Genomic DNA, 19,410 nt, shown 5'->3' on the forward strand with positions numbered 1-19,410 from the left:
CCAAAAATATATATAATTAGCTCTATAGCTACCAAATAAACAAACATTACTCTCTGCTGTCCTCAATGTTTTTAGAATTCATGGCAGACATGTACATGGAAGGCATTGAAAGGAGAAATGGTACCCAAAGACCCCTCCCCTCTAAATAGAAGGTTACTTCTATTTAAGCATTATCAGCACTACCTGTAAGAAAGGCATAAGTAAGTTTACTGGTGGTTTGGATAGTAAATAAAAAAGGCTACATTTTGCTTTGCAGATATTATGACCCCTGATTCCAATTCCTACTTTTATTTAAAAAAAAAAAAAAAGTCAGTACATTTCTCTACATTTACATCAATCCACTCTGCATGAGTTTTATATCTCTAAGACTGAATTATGTATACATTTTAAAAAATATGTGGACTACCCCTTTAGAATACCTGTTTAGCTTTTAGAGTCAGCCATAATAGTTAAAGTCCCTTCCAAGAATTACGGCTTGTTTGTCAGTCATGACATCGAGATCTTTTTGACATCTTTTATTATTAGCGGGGTGTCATTATAAGTGTATGGGCCTATCTGTCAACACAACTCTGTTGTGGTCAGTTGGGATAAAATACAGGCTGATCTCAATGTGGTGTATGAGATTTGCTATTCATCAGTCCCTGTTGAGCTGGCTCTTACTTCAGGAACACCAAAAGCAAGCACCTCACTGTCTGACATGCTCATCCTGCATATGAGGCCCAGTCACAATGCTTAATCTCGGAAAGAAGAGACTGTCACTGTGGTGAATACAAATCAATTTTAGTTGGCTGTTATTAGAATGCACAGAAAATATTGCCTGGACAAGAGGGTGAGTCTTTGTCACGTCTGAGGGGAATCCTGCTGATGGTGACAGGTCTGACACGGTGCATGAGGCTTAGTGTGATTACAACCAGAGTCTTGGGGCTTTTTTCCCCAGCATTGCTCCTGATGACTCATATCTTCCTCACAGGTCCCACAGCAGCCAAACGAGTGTACATGTTACAGAATGGCTCAAAATAGCATTAAGCACGGTGATGCATAGTGCATTACACAGTCAGAAGAAGATAAAGAGCATTGTTGACTTGACTGGAACATCAGTAGTTCTGAAGACAAAAAGATGAAGACCATCATATTTTATCTCTAGCATCTATTTTTGTCAGTGTGGATTACTATATTTTCATTTGCATAATTTGCATTAATTTGTATTTTTATATGTAAACGTATAGCTCTGTCTTGACTACTTTTTTCAGTTTTGAAATGAACTTTTTTTTTTTTTTTTTTTTTTTTTTTTGCATGCGCAGCTCTGACAGGAAAGATCTTGAACTCCATTGCCGAAGCTGGATTTGAGATTTCTGCCTTGCAGATGGTAAGTAAATGAACCATCATTTAGACACAACCTCCCCCTTTGATAAATCGTGCACATTTCTTTGGATAGGTTTTGAATCTGTAAAGGGTTTGCTTTTGTGAATCAAACATAAAATGTGTATGGAGCCTCATCAGAATTATAGTGATGGATTAAAACAAAGTTACTAAGTGTCACAAGAATATGGACACAGTAGAACCGCTCACCTAATGAACTGTGGCCCTTTTCAGAGAGGCTGAAATCATGTGACTGTACACTTGATTGCTTTTCTTTTTAATGGTCTGACATGACCTTGCTGTCAAACAGGCAATCAGTGACCTAATACAATTTTCTGCGGAGACCCTCCCTGGCCAATTATACAGCTACAAAGCTGTCACGTGGGTTTCGCTGAATGTATTGTACAGTGGATGCCCTCAGCTACAATCAGTCAATGGTGATTTGCTACTACCATAATCTTTTTAAGTCATGCAGTAGGTGCATGGCTGAACATGTGAATGTGTTGCAGTGAAAACACCGAGATTATATTTGGCAGTGTTAGCACTAGGCTGTGGCCTTGGCATAAGATTCTGTTCTTAAGCAATTGGGCTAACTTTACAGGAAGGCTTCTGATTTTCACTAATATTGAGCTTATTGCCGAGGTCTAGCCTTTTGATATTAACCTATAGTTAGTGATAGATGACCTTCTCTTTTTCCTCTTTCCCATAGAAAGTAATAAACACTCTATTGATATGTTCCTGTTTTTGTTAAAAGGGGCATTTTGTTACTATAATATTTTACACCTCTTAAGAGTAAGGATCTCTGTTTTAAATCCTCGAGTTACTGGGCCATCTTCCCAGATATTTAGTGTCATTTAACTACTGCAAATATCCATTTATGCTTGTGTATATAAAGCAGAATTATTTGCTGTAATCATTTTGATTCTCTTTACAGTTCAACATGGATCGAGCAAATGCAGAGGAGTTTTTAGAAGTTTATAAAGGGGTGGTCACAGAGTATACGGTAAGTAGAGAGGTAGCCTAATTCACACTTTCAGTAAAGTTGTGCTTTGTAGCAGCACACTTGGTTTAACAGACTGCTTTTCAGTTTTTTTGTGCAGTGCTTTTAGCAGAACTTTCAGGAAATCTAGTGCTTAAGTGTTATTTTGTAGAACCTGACTTTTGTATTTGTTAGTAAGCTTTAATAAATGTTTTTGCTCTCAAGTTAATTAATTACAGCCAAGCTAGAGGCGATTCATATTCACACACCTCTTTCACAACAAATAAGCCATATTCAGCGCTGGGAAATAGAGGCCTAGGGTTATAGTGCTGTGTACAGAACCTTGTCCGTTGCCATGAAAACTCTCATCATCATACTGATTGCCTGGCTGCTTACTTGCACACTGGGGTGGCACGCCTACCACTTCAGTCAAGTACCTCGGCTGTGTGGTCAATATTTTATTTCCAAGTTATGTCAGACGTACAGACACCTGGTTGAATCCTTCAAGACTGCACATTTATTTGATTTAAAAATGTGCATTAATGGTTGTGCAGATGGTCTGTGCTGTATGCCTCTATTAGTTGTTTTATGCCATGGGTGTCATTCCCTATCCATGCACTATGTATGCATTCCCTGCCATAATACACCTAACACATCTTTGCTGTTGGGAGCCAGTGTTTGAATAACGAATCATTTGAATCTGTTTGCCAGAATTTAGGACAGCAGACACCAGCAGATCTTAATTGAACAACTTTCATAATAGTTAAGATACTCTGTTCTCACCTAATTCCTGTAATATTGTCAAAATTACAAAGGATATCTCAGCTCTGAGAACGGTTTCAGCTTTTTGCAAAGGAGACAGCATATCTTGCAGATCTCTAGTTGCTTTGTCTCTATAATGAGTACATGCTGATATACACTATATTGCCAAAAGTGTTCGCTCGTCTGCCTTCATGCGCATATGAACTTGAGTGACATCACATTCTTAATCCATAGGGTTTAATATGAGGTCGGCCCATCCTTTGCAGCTATAACAGCTTCAAGTCTTTTGGGAAGGCTTTCCACAAAGTTTAGGAGTGTGTTTATGGGAATTTTTAACGATTCTTCCAGAAGCACATGATGTTGGACGAGAATCCCTGGCTCACGGTCTCCGCTCTAATTCATGCCAAAGGTGTTCTATCAGGTTGAGGTCAGGACTCTGTGCAGGCCAGTCAAGTTCTTCCACACCAAACTCGCTCATCCATGTCTTTATGGACCTGCTTTGTGCACTGGTGTGCAGTCATGTTGGAACAGGAAGGGGCCGTCCCCAAACTGTTCCCACAAAATTGGGAGCATGAAATTGTCCAAAATCTCTTGCTGAATGCTGGAGCATTAAGAGTTCCTTTCCCTGGAACTAAGGGGCCGAGCCCAACTCCTGAAAAACAGCCGCACACCATAATCCCCCCTCCACCAAACTTTACACTTGGCACAATGCAGTCAGACAAGTACCGTTCTCCTGGGAACCGCCAAACCCAGAGTCATCCATCAGATTGCCAGACGGAGAAGTGCGATTCGTCACTCCAGATAACACGTCTCCACTTTTCACCACTGCATTCGACACTTTGCATTGTGCTTGGTGATGTAAGGCTTGAATGCAGCTGCTCGGCCATGGAAACTCATTCCATGAAGCTCTCTACGCTGTTCTTGAGCTAATCTGAAGGCCATATGAAGTTTGGAGGTCTGTAGTTTGGAGTGATTGACTCTGCAGAAAGTTGGCATTTGCTGTTGAGTTGCTGTCATTCCCAATCGCTTCCACTTTGTTATAATGCCACTGACAGTTGACTGTGAAATATTTAGTAGTGAGGAAATTTCACGACTGGACTTGTTGCTCAGGTGGCGTCCGATCACGGTACCATGTTGGAATTCACTGAGCTCCTGAGAGCGACCCGTTCTTTAAAAAAGGAAGCAAGTCTGCATGCCTAGGTGCTCGGTTTTATACACCTGTGGCAATGGAAGTGATTGGAACCTGAATTCAATAATTTGGATGGGTGACTGAATACTTTTGGCAACATAGTGTATCTAGGCTATAGAAATATGTCCAAATGAGACCGATCCCATTATATCATTTGTATATTGAGAGAGAATTTAGACAGCAAAGTAATTCCACCTGTAATTAGACCTTCACTACACTTCATTTAGTCCTTTTGGAATTACCATTATTTGTTAGTAGTTTTTTGACCACTTGTGAACAAGTTCTCTGGTTTATACAATTTTAATGATTTTATGACTTTAGAACTAAAAAGTAAACACTTAAATTTAGGCCAAATAGTATAAGGTTGTGTAAGTTTGAGGCCCAAATTATGGAAAACCAAATTATCTTTCCTTTTTTGAGAAAAATTTTGATGCAGCATAAAAACATTGTTTATTTATTGTCCTTTTTTTCCATCTGTTTAGCCAACAGCTGTTTAGTTCCGCCCATTCTCAGTGAAGTCATAAGATGTGTTTCAGCCCAGGCTGCTATAAAGCACAGTGCAGGGCAGCTAATCAGAATGGTGCTCATTTATATATGTCAGTCTTAAGGGCACAATGACAACAAAAGATTCTGCTTCTAAGGGATAAGGAGAGGTTGAAAATGGTCACAAACATTAATTAGGACTGTATTGGTACATAAACCCACTTTTGTTTTGTATAAGTGGACTTGAAAAAAGTAGAATGCAAGACAAATGTAGGATATTAGCTTCACTTTAACTTCTTTCTGAGGGTGATAGCAGAGCAGAGGCTTTGGCTGAACTGCTGAAGTCTTTTGATCAACTTCTTAATCTCTCTTGATAACACTTACACAAGGCCACAGGAGCAGTGATGGTCAAATTATAGTCTAGAAGGGAAAATTTTAGTCAGTACAGTATGCTGTATACAGTATAATGGTTATCATTATTCTTCTCTTTTGTATACTTGTAATTCAGTCATGAAAGGTGGTTGTGGATGTTTACTATCTGAAGGCTGTTGTTGTCGTGGTTGTTGTTGTTGTCATCGTTGTTGTTGGTGTTGATGTCAATAAATTAAACCAGAAAAAGAGGATAGTTTGCTTAATACAAACATTTTAAGTCAAGTTTGTTGTTTGTGGTGGGCAATTACGCATTTTTGAAAACAGTCGTGCTCTTATAAGAGCATTAAATGGCCCATACATTCTTTAGCACATTGAGGTCTGTGCTATGAATGAGTCATGCTTATGCAGCTGTGTTACCTCACGTCTGTTTGTTTGGGTCACTGTTTTTTCAAAACTCTACTCATACTACCACCCAGCCGTAATAAAGCCAGTGGTCTGTTTTTAGCATTTTTACAACACCTGAGGCAAAGTGCAAGAGTGCAACAGCACCCAAAACATTCAGTTGGGTTTTTTTTTTTTTGTTGCTACTACTCTGATGAGCCTGACCTAGTCTGATCATATGGCTGTATTTTTATTCTTAATTATGTAAGCAGTGAGTTTTTATATTTTTTTATATTTGGTTTTATATTTGTTTTTTAACCATTTGGCTGTAAAATGGCTGTAGAAACAAACTGTATTAAAACAGTATTAAAAAAAATCTGAAATTAGTTTTTACTTTACATTTTAAGAAACAAATCATCTGTGTATTCATAATGCTTTGGCATCCTGTCTACATGTAGCCACAGAACATGGTGTAAGTGCATAGAAAAGGTGATTGTTTTATAGTAGGGTCATGATGTGCATTTTTATGTCTGTTATTTTCCCATAAAAAATTAATGAATACATGGCTTATATCACATTATTCAGCAAAACCTCTGATCTTTGAACCAATTATGAGTGCATCCATATAAAATTCATTTAGGTCTTTTTCCTTTTATTTTGCCCCCAAAATATAAAAATGTCAGGTAGTGCAGCTGTCCAACCATAAATTTTGATTAAGTAAACAACCAAAAAAGGTAATTTGGTTATATAAAATTCTAAATGAAATATTTAAGTTCAACTTTTTTTAAAATAAAAACCATGTTGCAAAATAAGGCAACTTTAAAGATACTCAACTTACTTGCTTCCTCAAAAGTCAGATGGCACAACCAAAAACAAAAGACTTTTATTTTGACACGCTTTTATGAAAGAGAGCCCAGGGAATTGCATCAGAAAGAAGACCCGAAGCAACCTACATGATGTGATGTGTGATGGCAGGGTCAGTAGCCCATTCACGGGGGGTATATAACACATGAAAAAGTGTAATTACTTTAATAATGTTAATTTATCTGAAAAATAAGTATGAAGTTTAAGGACAGGTTTCTAGATGCCTGTTTAATGTGAATTTGGTGTGAAAGGTCAGGTGGCACAACCAGTAAGTTAATGCAGCATGAAATAAGCAATTAAAAGCTTTGATAACACTAACAATATTTAATATTTAATTCTTAAAATGCGCAGATATGAGTGCAAATATATGTGCAGATACAAAAATGCATGTCATGTCTTTTTTTAATAAGATAGTAGCTGATGGAATATGCTGTGTAGAATGTAGAACTGGCCTGAATAATTTGAATACAAAAGTACTCAATTACTCATGTTACTCAATAAATGAATGAATAATGATTTTTTTTTTTTGTTCTTCACATGCAAGTATTAAAGTACAAGCCCAGGTAAAACTGCCCAAATGGCTCATTAGCTATCTTCCCTGTCTCCGGACATTTAGCTGCTCCCAACTAAGGACGGATACAGCTCAAGCTCAAATAAACAAACATTACTCACCACTGTCCACTAAAGGTTTTACAGCACCAACTCCGAAGATAGAACTTTGGTTGTTTTTATAATACCTATGATGTGCTTGTTTGGTTTACATGCATTTGCTCCAGCACAACTGTTGATAAAAGCAAACCAATTCAAAATTCAAAACAGGACTGTAATTGCAAGCATTTTTGGTGATGGGCTAGTTGGAATGAAATAAAGTATCTAAAAGTACCTGTCACAAGGCAGGGAGATTTCTGTCTTCTATAGGGCAGAATTTGTTAGGTTGAATGAGTGCACTTTACTAGCCTAATACTTTTCTATCTGGTATTAACTAGATGGTCTTGTTTGTTTGTTTGTTTGTTTGTTTGTATCCATTTAATTATAATGCTGACATGAACTATGACATTTCAGTCTGGGCTGTCTGAAGTAGTTTGGGGAATTACAGAAATACTTTATCCCATACAAATCAGCCAGCAGAATCCCTTAGAAATTTCATCACCACTCCCCTCTGGTAAAATGAATGTAGTTTAAATAGAGCTTTAAAGACTTTTGCTGCTTCAAACTAAATTTTATCATACAAAATGGCAATTATTTAACAATGGGCATATTAGGCTGTAATGCCAAACCCATTTAGTTTGCCTCTAGTTTTGTGTGACTTTTTGAACAAAACAAAAACTGTTTTTTTGTTTTTGGATTAAAAGCCAAATGAACTTAATTTATGAAACGTGAATGTCATTTTAAGGTTAGTATAGAGAAGGAATATTGGAGTGCTTGTTGTGAAACACCAACAAGTGCTGTATTTAAAGCCTATAAAATGCTAAGTTTGGGGGGGTGACAGTTACAGTGTAATTTTTTACAGCTTAATTTTTTCGTGCTACACTTGTGACATTGGACACAGGTTCTATAATGGGACCATTTATGTTGTTTTGGGTGGGATACTGAGGAGTAAATCTGCAGCGTCACTATTAGAAGCTATTTCCAAATGTGTTTTAAGACAGGTCTGTTCTCATGAAGCACGTCCCCCACCTTTCTCCACAGAGTTGCACAGACCATCTCGTCAGACTAGATTAAGATCAAGTGAAAACCAACTCCATTGTGAACAGCTAGCACTCTGAACAATAGCAGCAATTGTTGCCTCTTATTCACTTTAACTTATATATTTATTTAGAGGTAGAGTAGAGCTCCAGTGTCTTTCCAAGATCTGTTCGCATAATAGGTTCTTTCACTGGCACATGCTTAGTGGTGGTTAGAGATCGGTTTAACTCTTGACTGCTTGTTCTACAGAGTATGGTGGCAGAACTGTGTTCTGGTCCCTGCATGGCCCTGGAGATCCATGGCACTGACGCACCCAGAGAGTTCCGAGCCTTCTGTGGCCCAGCCGACCCGGTGAGTGAGGTTGTGATGCTTCAGTTATGCAGTGCAGTGAAATAATGTTGTATTAAACCCATTTTAAAATTTCAGATGAACATTATCTCTCAAACCAAAGATCATAGATATAATTTCCCTTCCTTTTCAAAAGGCTTATCTGTTACCACCTATCCCATAATGCAGTGTTTAACATTGTTGTAAGACTGCTGTCATTTGTCATATTTGTGCTAATGCATCTACTGTAAATTGTGTCCGAATAGCCGTTTTGTCAAGTCTGTAGAAAGGGTCACACCAGTTTAATTAGATATAGGTCATTTTGTGGTGGGGATAAATAATATCACCTAGTAAATTTCAAAGATGGTCTCATTAAATAAAAGCCTCCTTTGTTTTATGTAGCTGAAACGTACACTGTTGGATGGTTTCATGTTCTCTGCAAGATCATGCACCTTCCATCAGTCAGCCAGCTCACTCATGTTGAAAAAGAGTCCACAGCAGACAGGCTCTTATTGGCCTTCATTCTGCCGGTGTTGTACATGTTGGCAAAAATCTCCAGAGTGCAGGTGCTGAACAGCTGTAATGTTGCCAGAACAGTTGGATGACAATGAGCGCAAGTCTTTGCTACTAAAGATGTCTGACAATTTAGTGGACTAAAGTGGTAAGTATACGTTGTTTAGATTGCCATACATACTGTAGTGCTTTTGGACTACAGCTCTTTGCTTCACAAATGTTTCTTCTTGCAGGTTAGTGAGAGACCGTTTGTTTATGGTAGCCTTTTGTTTACATGGTGCACCTAGCACGTTTTGTACAAAGTGACCCCATTTTAGTGCACAGAAATGTTTCGATGTCAGGTTGTCCTATAGACAATTTGTTGCACATGCTTTGCTTGTGATGGTGCCCTGAAGCCTATGACAATAAGCATCAGTATTTGCCTGATGGTTTTCTTAGGAATGTGCAGACTACCTACTTTATTCATGGCATTTTACCTTCAGTCCAATCACAAACATTCAAAATGCATTCTCTAGGTAATTTAGATTAGCTATTTATTGCTTTCTTACAGACTCCTTGGTTTTGCTGACATTGTGTTTGAGGCAGTCATTCTGCTGTACTGTAATGCCCCATCCAGTGAATTTCATTTTTGTGTCCAAAAAGGCAACAGGTCATCTCGCTGCAACCAGCTGCATACACGGCATCAGGGAGTCAGTTGATTCTAATGGCAGATAAAATGGTATGTTTTAGGTCATGAGCAGCTCCTTTATTCACACCTTCCACTGATAAAACAACACAAGTCTAAAATTTGGTGACATTTCAAAATCTATGACGTTACCTTTAAATTGTTAACCTGGTGATACAGATAAAATATTGATATGGCTAACCAGTGGGGAACTGTCAGAGTAATATTTTGTTACACGCACACACGCGCGCACGCACACACCCACAAAAAAAAATTTCCCAAAAAGTTGGCATTCTGTGCAAAATGTAAATAAAAATTTTCAATGTAAATACATTTTGAATTCGATGCCAGAAACAAATTTAAAAAAAAAAAAAAGTTGGGACAGGAGCTTGTTCACCACTATGCATCACCACCTTTTTTTGTGTATCAACAACTCTGTAGGTGTTTGAAAACTGAGGAGACCCATTGCTGTAGTTTTGAATGTGAAATGTTTTTGGTTGTTATAGGATTTCAGCTACTCAACACTTTAGGGTCTCTAGTTTTCAATAGGTGACAGGTCTTGGCTGTAAGCAGGCCACTTTAGCACCCAGACTCTTATCATGGAGCCATGCTGTTGTAGAATGTGGTTTGGCATTGTCTTAGATAAGCAAGGCCTTCCCTAAAAAAAAAGACATTGTCCGGATGGCAGCGTATGTTGCTCCAAAATCTGGATATATTGTTCAGCATGAATAGTGCCTTCACAGATGTGCACTAATGCACCCCCACACCATCACGGATGCTGGCTTTTGAACTGCAATGATAACAAGCCAAATGGTCTCTCTCCTCTTTAGTTTGGTGCCCATGATTTACAAAAAAAATTCAAATTCTGATTCATTGGACAACGGAAGACTTTTCCACTTCACTGCAGTCCATCTTGAGCTTGAGCCCAGACGAGGACATACAGCGATTTCTGCTATGAAGTCCTGTCCATTTTTAATGCATTTCTTCTTTTTGCTATTTAAATTAAATATAGAGTTTAAATGCACATCACTGTTTCTGTTTGTTTTGCATAGCATCCGAACTTTTGGAAACGGGGTTGTGTATATGTGTGTATAAATTCTTAAAATGCTTAGTTTCTCTGTGATCTCTGGGTAGATAACAGCCAAGTGAGCTCTTTCATTGGTTAGGTCTTCAGAAGTTGGACACAAGATGAAACATGTCTGATTTACCACTGACGGTGGAATCGAACCAATCACATTTACATTTGCAGTGAGCGAGGCCAGTTTTGTAAAGCTGCTATAAGATAGCATACACTATATTTCCAAAAATATTCGGTCGTCTGCCTTCACACGCATATGAACTTGAGTGACATCCCATTCTTAATCCTTAGGGTTTAATATAATGGCAGCCCACCCTTTGCAGCTATAACAGCTTCAAGTCTTTTGGGAAGGCTTTCCACAAGGTTTAGGAGTGAGTTTATGGGATTTTTGACCGTTCTCCCAGAAGCACATTTGTGAAGTCAGACACTGATGTTGGAAGAGAAGGCCTGGCTCACAGTCTCCACTCTAATTCATCCCAAAGGGGTTCTGTCGGGTTGAGGTCAGGACTGTGCAGGCCAGTAAAATTCTTCCACACCAAACTCGCTCATCCGTGTCTTTATGGTCCTTGCTTTGTGCACTGGTGCGCAGTCATGTTGGAATAGGAAGGGGCCGTCTCCAAACTGTTCCCACAAAGTTGGAAGTGTGAAATTGCCCAAAATCTCTTGGTCTGCTGAAGCATTAAGAGCTCCTTTCACTGGAACTAAGGGGCCGAGCCCAACTCCTGAAAAACAACCACACACCATAATCCCCCCTCCACCAAACTTTATACTTGGCACAATGCAGTCAGACAAGTACCGTCTCCTGGCAACCGCCAAACCCAGACTCATCCATCAGATTACCAGATGGAGAAGCGTGATTAGTCAATCCAGAGAGCACGTCTCCATTGCTCTAGATTCCAGTGGCGGCACTTTACACCACTGCATTTGATGCTTTGCATTGCGCTTGGTGATGTAAGGCTTGGATGCCTGGCCATGGAAACCCATTCTATGAAGCTTTATATGCACTGTCCTTGAGCTGATCTGAAAGCGACATGAAGTTTGGAGGTCTGTAGTGATTGACTCTCCAAAAAGTTGGTGACCTCTGCACACTATGCACCTCAGCATCCACTGACCCCACTCTGTCATTTTACGTGGGGTACCGCTTTGTGGCTGAGTTGCTGTCGTTCCCAATCACTTCCACTTTGTTATAATACCACTGCCAGTTGACTGTGGAATATTTAGTAGTAGCATGCTGGAATTCACTGAGCTTCTGAGAGCGACTCATTCTTTCACAAATGTTTTTATGAGCAGTCTGCAGGCCTAGGTGCTCGGTTTTCTGCACCTGTGGCCATGGAAGTGATCGGAGCAGCTGAATTCAATTATTTGGATGGGTGATTGTTTTGGGGGTGGCCATTGTATTTCCAGAAGTATTCAGTGTATTTATGGAATCCTTTGGGATATCAGGGAGTCTCCCATTTCACTATCCTCATAGTCGCCAAGCTCAAAATGAAGACTAAGCTAACAAGAATGAATAATGATGAAGGTAAAAGGCCCAAGAAGAGAATTGCCAGTGTAATCAACCAAACTAGTCCAAGTTTACATTCTAATGTGTTCATATAATTGTGGGTGTACATCTTCATGGCTACACATTGCACAAGCTTTGACTATATATAATATTATTATTATTATTATTATTATTGTTGTTGTTGTTGTTGTTGTTGTTGTTGTTGTTGTTGTTGTTGTTGTTGTTGTTGTTAAATAAATAATTTTTATTAAATACTGTAAAGTCTTACATAAAAAAATTACTTTAAAGCCCAGATGACAACAGTGCTTACTACTAGCTTCAAAGCTGTACAACAACCGATTACTACTGCTACTTTGACTGAAGCATTGTAGTCGTTAGATGAGCTTTTGTGTTTTGCACAGTAAGCGTCCTCTAAGCCATTTCTTTCCTCCTGAGCACAACGCCTTACTGGGATCATTTGGTTTCCAAGGAGACAGACACAGAAGTTCTCCCTTTTAGAATAAAGGTTCTTAGGAAATGACTCATTGAATATTCACCTTGCACAAGTGCATTTTCTAGAGGAAACGGATTGCTGTGTATTATTTAATTTCTCATCCGCTTCTACTTTTTCTATGCTAAGTGAAGATGGCTTCTTTGTTTTGCCCTCTACAAAGTCAAACACAATTGCTTAAGCATGCCCCCCCCCGAAAGGAGCTCTGCACTTCTAAGTGGCCTGCCTCATCCCCTCATCCCACCACCATGCAAACAGCAGCAAGTGCTAGAGAACAGCCTGTTACAGCTTGGAGATCAGTGTGGCTAATGTATGCCTCTTCCTTTCTCGCCACTCTGAAATACTTCTATTAGATGCTCATTGCATGTCCCCCTCCCACCCTGTCTCTCTCCCTCAACTCTCTATCTGTCTAGCTTACTGTCTCCATGGTTTGTTTACAGCAGCTGTGCATTCACTGGTTGTTATGGAATAAACACTACGAATAAACACCGTCATTCTTCATGATACGATGAATGGTCACTCTTCATGATATGATACCTTCACCCACCTACTTTATTATTAAGTAGTTAGATACACACTTTCTTGGGTGTGGTCATTGGCTGCCTGTTGAATGTTTAGTTCTTTGAGAACCACTTATAAATGCACAAAAAAGCAGTGCTTATGAAAAATTTCTGATTGAACTGTGCCTCCAATTCACCGCATATATTTGAAGAGACCCATGCATTCATATCGAGTCCTCATCTCTTAAGGCTACTCACATTCACATGAAGCCACAATTTGCATAAAGTCATGCTCTTTCTAAGTAGCCATGGAAATCGACAAAGTCACAATTTACATAGTCACAATAACACAAAACCAGGTAAGAACAAATATTTGGACATAAGCTGTACTATTAAAAGCATCTCGCATAGAGACATTCTGTAGGTTGATGATTCTAAATCATCTCTCGCTGCTCTCACACTATTCTATGATTTGGAAAGATGTTTTGATCAGAAGATAAAAGGAGACATTTTCAGAGCTGCACAGTTTCAGGTCACTGGGCCATGAAAGTTGACTGCATCAGATAAGTATATTGATCAGAGGTCCATTAAACTATGCTTCTTCTGGCCTGCATAATGTCCAGTCTAACAAATTGTATTTGTGCGGATTTGTTTGCAAAGGTCAATAAACAAACCTTCATTAGCTTGTCTAATTTACACAGAGTTACATTCCTCATTCTCCTATTGTTGTTTCTAAATATTCTATGTGCATCATCAAACATATCTGTTTATTAATATAACTCTTTTAATCTACTAGCATTTATACTTTGAACATTAAAAAAATATTTTGTACGTCATACATGGATGGCTCACTTGAAATGCAGTGCTGAAGTTAATTTAGTGAGTATTTAATTGAGTTTTTTTAATGTCTATCTCTTCATCTTAGTTTTAAAAAAATCATTACCTTTTTTTTTTTTACAGCTTGTTGCCTGTAGAGGATGTGTTAACTTAATTTCACTTAGAAAATAAACAAATGTCATGTGACTTTCTGCATCCAACTGTGCAGTGAAAGCTGCAAAAAACAGCCTGGTTTGACTTTCAGTTTTTGTGACTGATCACAAAAAACATCTTGTGTCCATGTATCCACCTATTCAGCCCATAGAAGGTCATTTCATGTTTGCTATATAAATTGTTTCAGCCTGGTCTGATTTTTGAATGAGGTGCAATACAGGACACCCAATCAAAAGAGTTTGTTTACACATATAAGTCTGTAAAAAAAAAAAAAAAAAAAAAAACGGACTGTGTAATTTTAAAGTTTAAAATGAGCTTGAAAGTTTACTGTGTTTATAGAAAATATTAGTGTTTTATTTCAAAGCAGATCGCCAGTGTTAGCAGCTGATTTAGTGTATTTTATTCACAGCATTCTACTGTTATGGTAGCCAAAATCAGAGACAGACTGTTGGAGACACTGATCCACTAAATCAAGATGGGATGAAGTCAGCGGCTTAAATTGGCTATATTGTGGAACGAAGCGACATGATTTCTGGGAGATATTCTCCTCACTGTGTGAGAAAGATTAGGAGTAGTTAATAAAAAAAGGAATCAAGCCATGTCACGGTATATCTGAGTGTGAAGGCAAATGTGTTTGTCTTTCATTTCAGCAGAAAGCTTCCAAATCTGGTATAGCCTTTTCACAAACACATCATAATTGCCATTTTATTGTGAACAGCTTTTTTGGTGTTAGGCAGTGCATGAACCCAAGTTTTTAATATTTGTGCAACTAATTCACACAGGGGTCAGTTACCTTTAGGTTTAAAAACAAAACGTTGTTATGTTCCTTTGCTGCTCTGCAGTATAAACTAACTTTGACAATAATGTTTAAAGCACCCAAGTTCTCTCCAGTAACCTAGAACTACAGCTCACTCACTTTAATGCTTTAACCAATATAAATTTCAAGTTAGGTATTGCTGGTATTCGTCCAAAGTGATAAAGAGGTCGCTTGATTTGACACTCAGGTTATGAGTTTCGTGACCTACAACTGATGAAAACTATCAAAGGAGATGAATATCAGTCAGTTCTTGTGGCAGACCTCCAGATTCACTGTGGCTCACTAACCACTCCTTAACAAAGTGTCCTCATGCAAACCTGCACTGCTCCTGCTTCTCTGTGCTCTGTGCCCTTTGTCCCAAGGGTTACTGGAGACAGTCAGGCGCCACGTGATGATCATAACACTTCGTTAAACAGTGAGATTTGTATAGGGAGCCATGGTGTGAAGTTTAACTCTTTCTTAGAACCAGCGGTGGACTGTAACAAAGTAAATGTAATTAGTTGCTGTACTTACGTACTTTTTTTGTGTATCTGTACTTTACTGAAGTAATTCCATTTTGAGAGACTTTTTACTTTCACTCCACAACATTTCAGAGTCAAATATCTTACTTTTTACTCCACTACATTATACAAAATCTGTCGTTGCTTTTGTGTGTATAAAAACATAACATGTCAAAATGAAAGAAGTATGAAGCAAGCACACCAATCAGGGCACAGTGTACACTTTGTTTTGAGCTTGTTTTGACCTGTTGGACATACCGACCCAGTGCAAGCATATGGTTCTGCGACAACATTTTAGGGCCACTGTTCATAAAAATGCAATCAAGAATAAAGTCATAATATTTCAAGAAAAAATGCTATTTCAAGAATAAAGTTGTAAAATGTTGTAATATTTGGAGGATAAAGAGGCCTAACTGTAGGGGGCTGCGATAACTTTTTCATTATTGTCCAGTGCAAAAGCAGTTCTACAGATCTTGACCTACCATACTCCTTTGCAGACCAACACCATTAAGAGCTCAGTTTATGCACTAAATCTAAGGGAAATGTTTCTCACTATGTAGAATAATGTGGATAATAAGAACCATCATTTTCTCTTTTTTGTCTTGATGATGTGGAGGCGTCACATTTCCAAATAACTTGATCCAATTATTTGAGAACACAGCCTTAAGTTTATTTGAATGTGGTCCATTTTGAGGTTGAACAGGGAACTTTGACATATTCCTGGCAATAACAGTGCCCTCTTGGCAAAACTTTGCTGCATCTATGTTTTGGTGGTTAAATATAACTGTGTACCACAATAGTGCACCGGATGAAAGAACTGCGTCAGGACTAACTTGCAGTTCTAAGTTTAAGTTTTCCACGAAAAGAAATTTTAAATGGTTGTGCCAGGGAAAAACCTGTATTTCAGTTTAGTTTGTTAATATATATGTCAAAAATAAAATAAAAACTATGACTGTCATGAATTAATTTGTTCACACATTTCACACACTCTGCTGCACTAATCCAGGTATAATTATGATCACAATAATGATAAATATTTTCATATTGCCCAACCCTGAGAACTCAGTTTCAGTCTCAGTTTAGCAAGAGGCATAAAGCTACATTAGACAGTTTGTCTCTGAGGCACTACTTTTGGCTGCCAGGACATTAATGATATGTTTGCTTTGTATCTAATTGAGTATTTTTAGACACATGGTCGTACATATCGCTAATGTTTATAGAAAACCTCCAAAAACGTAACTGTACAAGAGAAGGAAAACTCTCACTCTGTTTTTAATGTAAGTCAGCAGAACCATAAATTTTCCCTGTTTGTTTTGGTCCATTCAATATGAAATTTACACACAATGTAAATGACAACATTTTTCAAAACTGAAAAACGTCAAAAATGGAGATGCAAGGTTTTCTTCCGATATGCTAGTGTATTAAATATGTCATCACTGTCCAAAAAATTCAAATGTCTCCAAAATGGTAATATTACAGGAGAGGGTAAAAGTCTTTACTTTTAATGCAAGTTAATGTAAAGAGAGTTTATTATGACCAGTTTTGGAGCCTTTTACTTGTCCATTCATCATGACATTTTCATACAGTGTAAAGGATGCTGCAGTGATCCAATGAAATTAAAAAGAAAAAAAAAAGAAAATGGAGATACTTGTTTTTTTTTTTTTTTGACAGCGATATTGGGTATTAACTCAAAACTAAAAGTAGTGATGGCAAACTATGGCTTTGTAGTTGTTTAGGAAATTAGATCCCAGTCTTTAGTCTTGTGTAATATAATTTATATATTACTACACTATCAGTAAAAGAGGGGAAAGGGGAGATTATAAATAAAAAGCCTGAAGTTGGGACAGGGTATAATAGAGTCCGTGCAACTTAAATACTTGTAACTGCAACAGAAATTGGTAGAGTTATATGTTTCTAGTTTCAGTTGTGGTTTTACCATTAGAAATGCACAACCTTTTAGCCACAAACTAATGTGTGCTTTTCCTTCCTGCCCTCAATTTTGAGGTAAAGAGGAAGCAATGTTTTCAGAGGAGGGATGGTCTGCCCTCATTATGGGCTTTTTTATTTTTATGATGCTTCATACAATTTAGTCAGCATTAAATTGACAATACAGTTTTATGCATTGCCTTGCTGTTGCTATGCTTAGACTGCATGCCTTATATTTTGGTATGAGAATCAGTTAATTGCTTTACTATCAAAGAATTTGCCTTTTAATTATGTTTGAAAGATATTAATATTATTATTATTATTATTATTGATTATTATTTTGATTGGCTTTTGTGGCTACTTTTTATGAATTCATATTTTTCATCTTAAACAATCTTCTGTTTTTATTTTCTTGTCCAGAGATCCAGTGAAATTGATCGTTGAAAGTATGTTTGCCATGATTACATGATGCATTATCCATTTCATTAAACATGTTTCACAGAGCTGAGCTTGTAGTTTTTTGCCCATGAGTTTCAAACGAGTTAAATGTTGCTTCTTCCCAACTTTGTCATATATTTTCCGTGACATAGCTGACAAAGGTTTTAGGAAAGCTGCAAAAGTCAGTATTCAATCTCTTTCGGAATCTCAGATGACAGGGTGTGTCCCAGGATGCACTTCCCTGTGATTTGTGCTTGTTGCATTAGAACTGTTTTACAAATGTGTAAGACTGCCCGCTGTTTTATTAGAAACAATCTACTTCAGTGACCTTTTGAACACAAAAGCATGGGTTCTCGTTACCATGAACATGCTTGTCTCTGCAGACTGACACACCATACCTGCTGTGACATTATCTGCTTCACTGAATTCAAATACTTGAGCAAATTTGCCTTGTAGGAATTGTGACACATTCTAAATTCTGGTACCTGTACAGGCAAAGAAAGGGGCATTTTTCCGCTGTAGGTCTAGCTCTCTCAGCTGTACTTAAAGTCTTGTGTCGCTGGAGATCATGAATAATGCACTATACTGACGGATTGTATCAGATGACAAAGTTCAACTGGCCACTTCTCAGTTAACAGACTACATTACAGATTACAGCTGCAGGTGTGAAAACACAGTAACCAAAAGGTATGCTGTATATCGTACCTGCAGCCCCTAACCTGTGGGATTTTACCGCAGTGGGGAACCCTTGGGGTCTTCTAGACCTTGAGAAAAGATTTCTATGAAATAAAGACATATGTCTGTAATCTGTAGTTCATTTTTTGTGTAATCATCAAGCTTGTATTTCAGCTAGGCAACTATTGTATTAATACACATTTTATTTATTTATTATGTATATAGGTCGATACAGCCAGACAAGTTCTCTCATTCATTAGAACGTCAGCTGAAATTTAGGCCTAATGTATCAGATTAGCCACTAACAAATTTAGGAAGTTTTTAAATCAGCCAATCACGTTTTATTTCCAATGGGTTGGACCAATTTTGCTGGCGTCACTGCATACCTTCTGGAGGGCCTGGATACATCAGTGACTGATAGTAGCCTAACCAGTACATTTCAGCAATAGCTTAGTCCTAACATACTACTACAGTGCCCTAGGAATGCTAGCAGAAACGAGCATCGTCATAGTTTTTATCCCTTGTTTTGACCATTTTTACAGTTGGAGACATAGGTTTACATACACCTTAGCCACATACTAACAACATTCATTAAAACTCAGATTTTCACAATTCCTGACTAATACATATTCCATCTCTTAGGTCAGTTAGGATAACGACTATGTTAATGTGAAACATCAGAATAATAGGGACAATTGTGATTTATTTAAATTAATTTGTATTTCATCACGTTGACATACACATGGTTTTTATTTGGTAACATTGCCTTTAAGTTGTTTAACTTGGGCCGAACGTTTTGGGTAGTCTTCAGCAAGCTTATCACAATAAGTTGCTGAAGTTTCGTCCCGTTCCTCCTGACAGAACTGATGTAAATGAGTCAGATTTGTTTCTATGGGATTGAGGGCAGGGCTTT

General features: G+C 37.9%; 1 protein-coding gene across 2 annotated transcripts in view; it reads left to right on the top strand.

The window, feature by feature from the left end:
- Positions 1-19,410, top strand: part of nme7 (NME/NM23 family member 7) — a 49,458-nt gene that overhangs the window by 20,246 nt on the left and 9,802 nt on the right. For both annotated transcript variants that reach the window (XM_037534916.1, XM_017698076.2), the window contains exons 8-10: positions 1,302-1,366; positions 2,294-2,362; positions 8,325-8,426. In XM_037534916.1, coding sequence (XP_037390813.1) covers positions 1,302-1,366; positions 2,294-2,362; positions 8,325-8,426 — 236 coding nt within the window. The remainder of the gene's footprint in view (positions 1-1,301; positions 1,367-2,293; positions 2,363-8,324; positions 8,427-19,410) is intronic.

This window comes from Pygocentrus nattereri, chromosome 26, assembly GCF_015220715.1.
Source record: "Pygocentrus nattereri isolate fPygNat1 chromosome 26, fPygNat1.pri, whole genome shotgun sequence".
Classification (NCBI taxonomy): domain Eukaryota; kingdom Metazoa; phylum Chordata; class Actinopteri; order Characiformes; family Serrasalmidae; genus Pygocentrus; species Pygocentrus nattereri.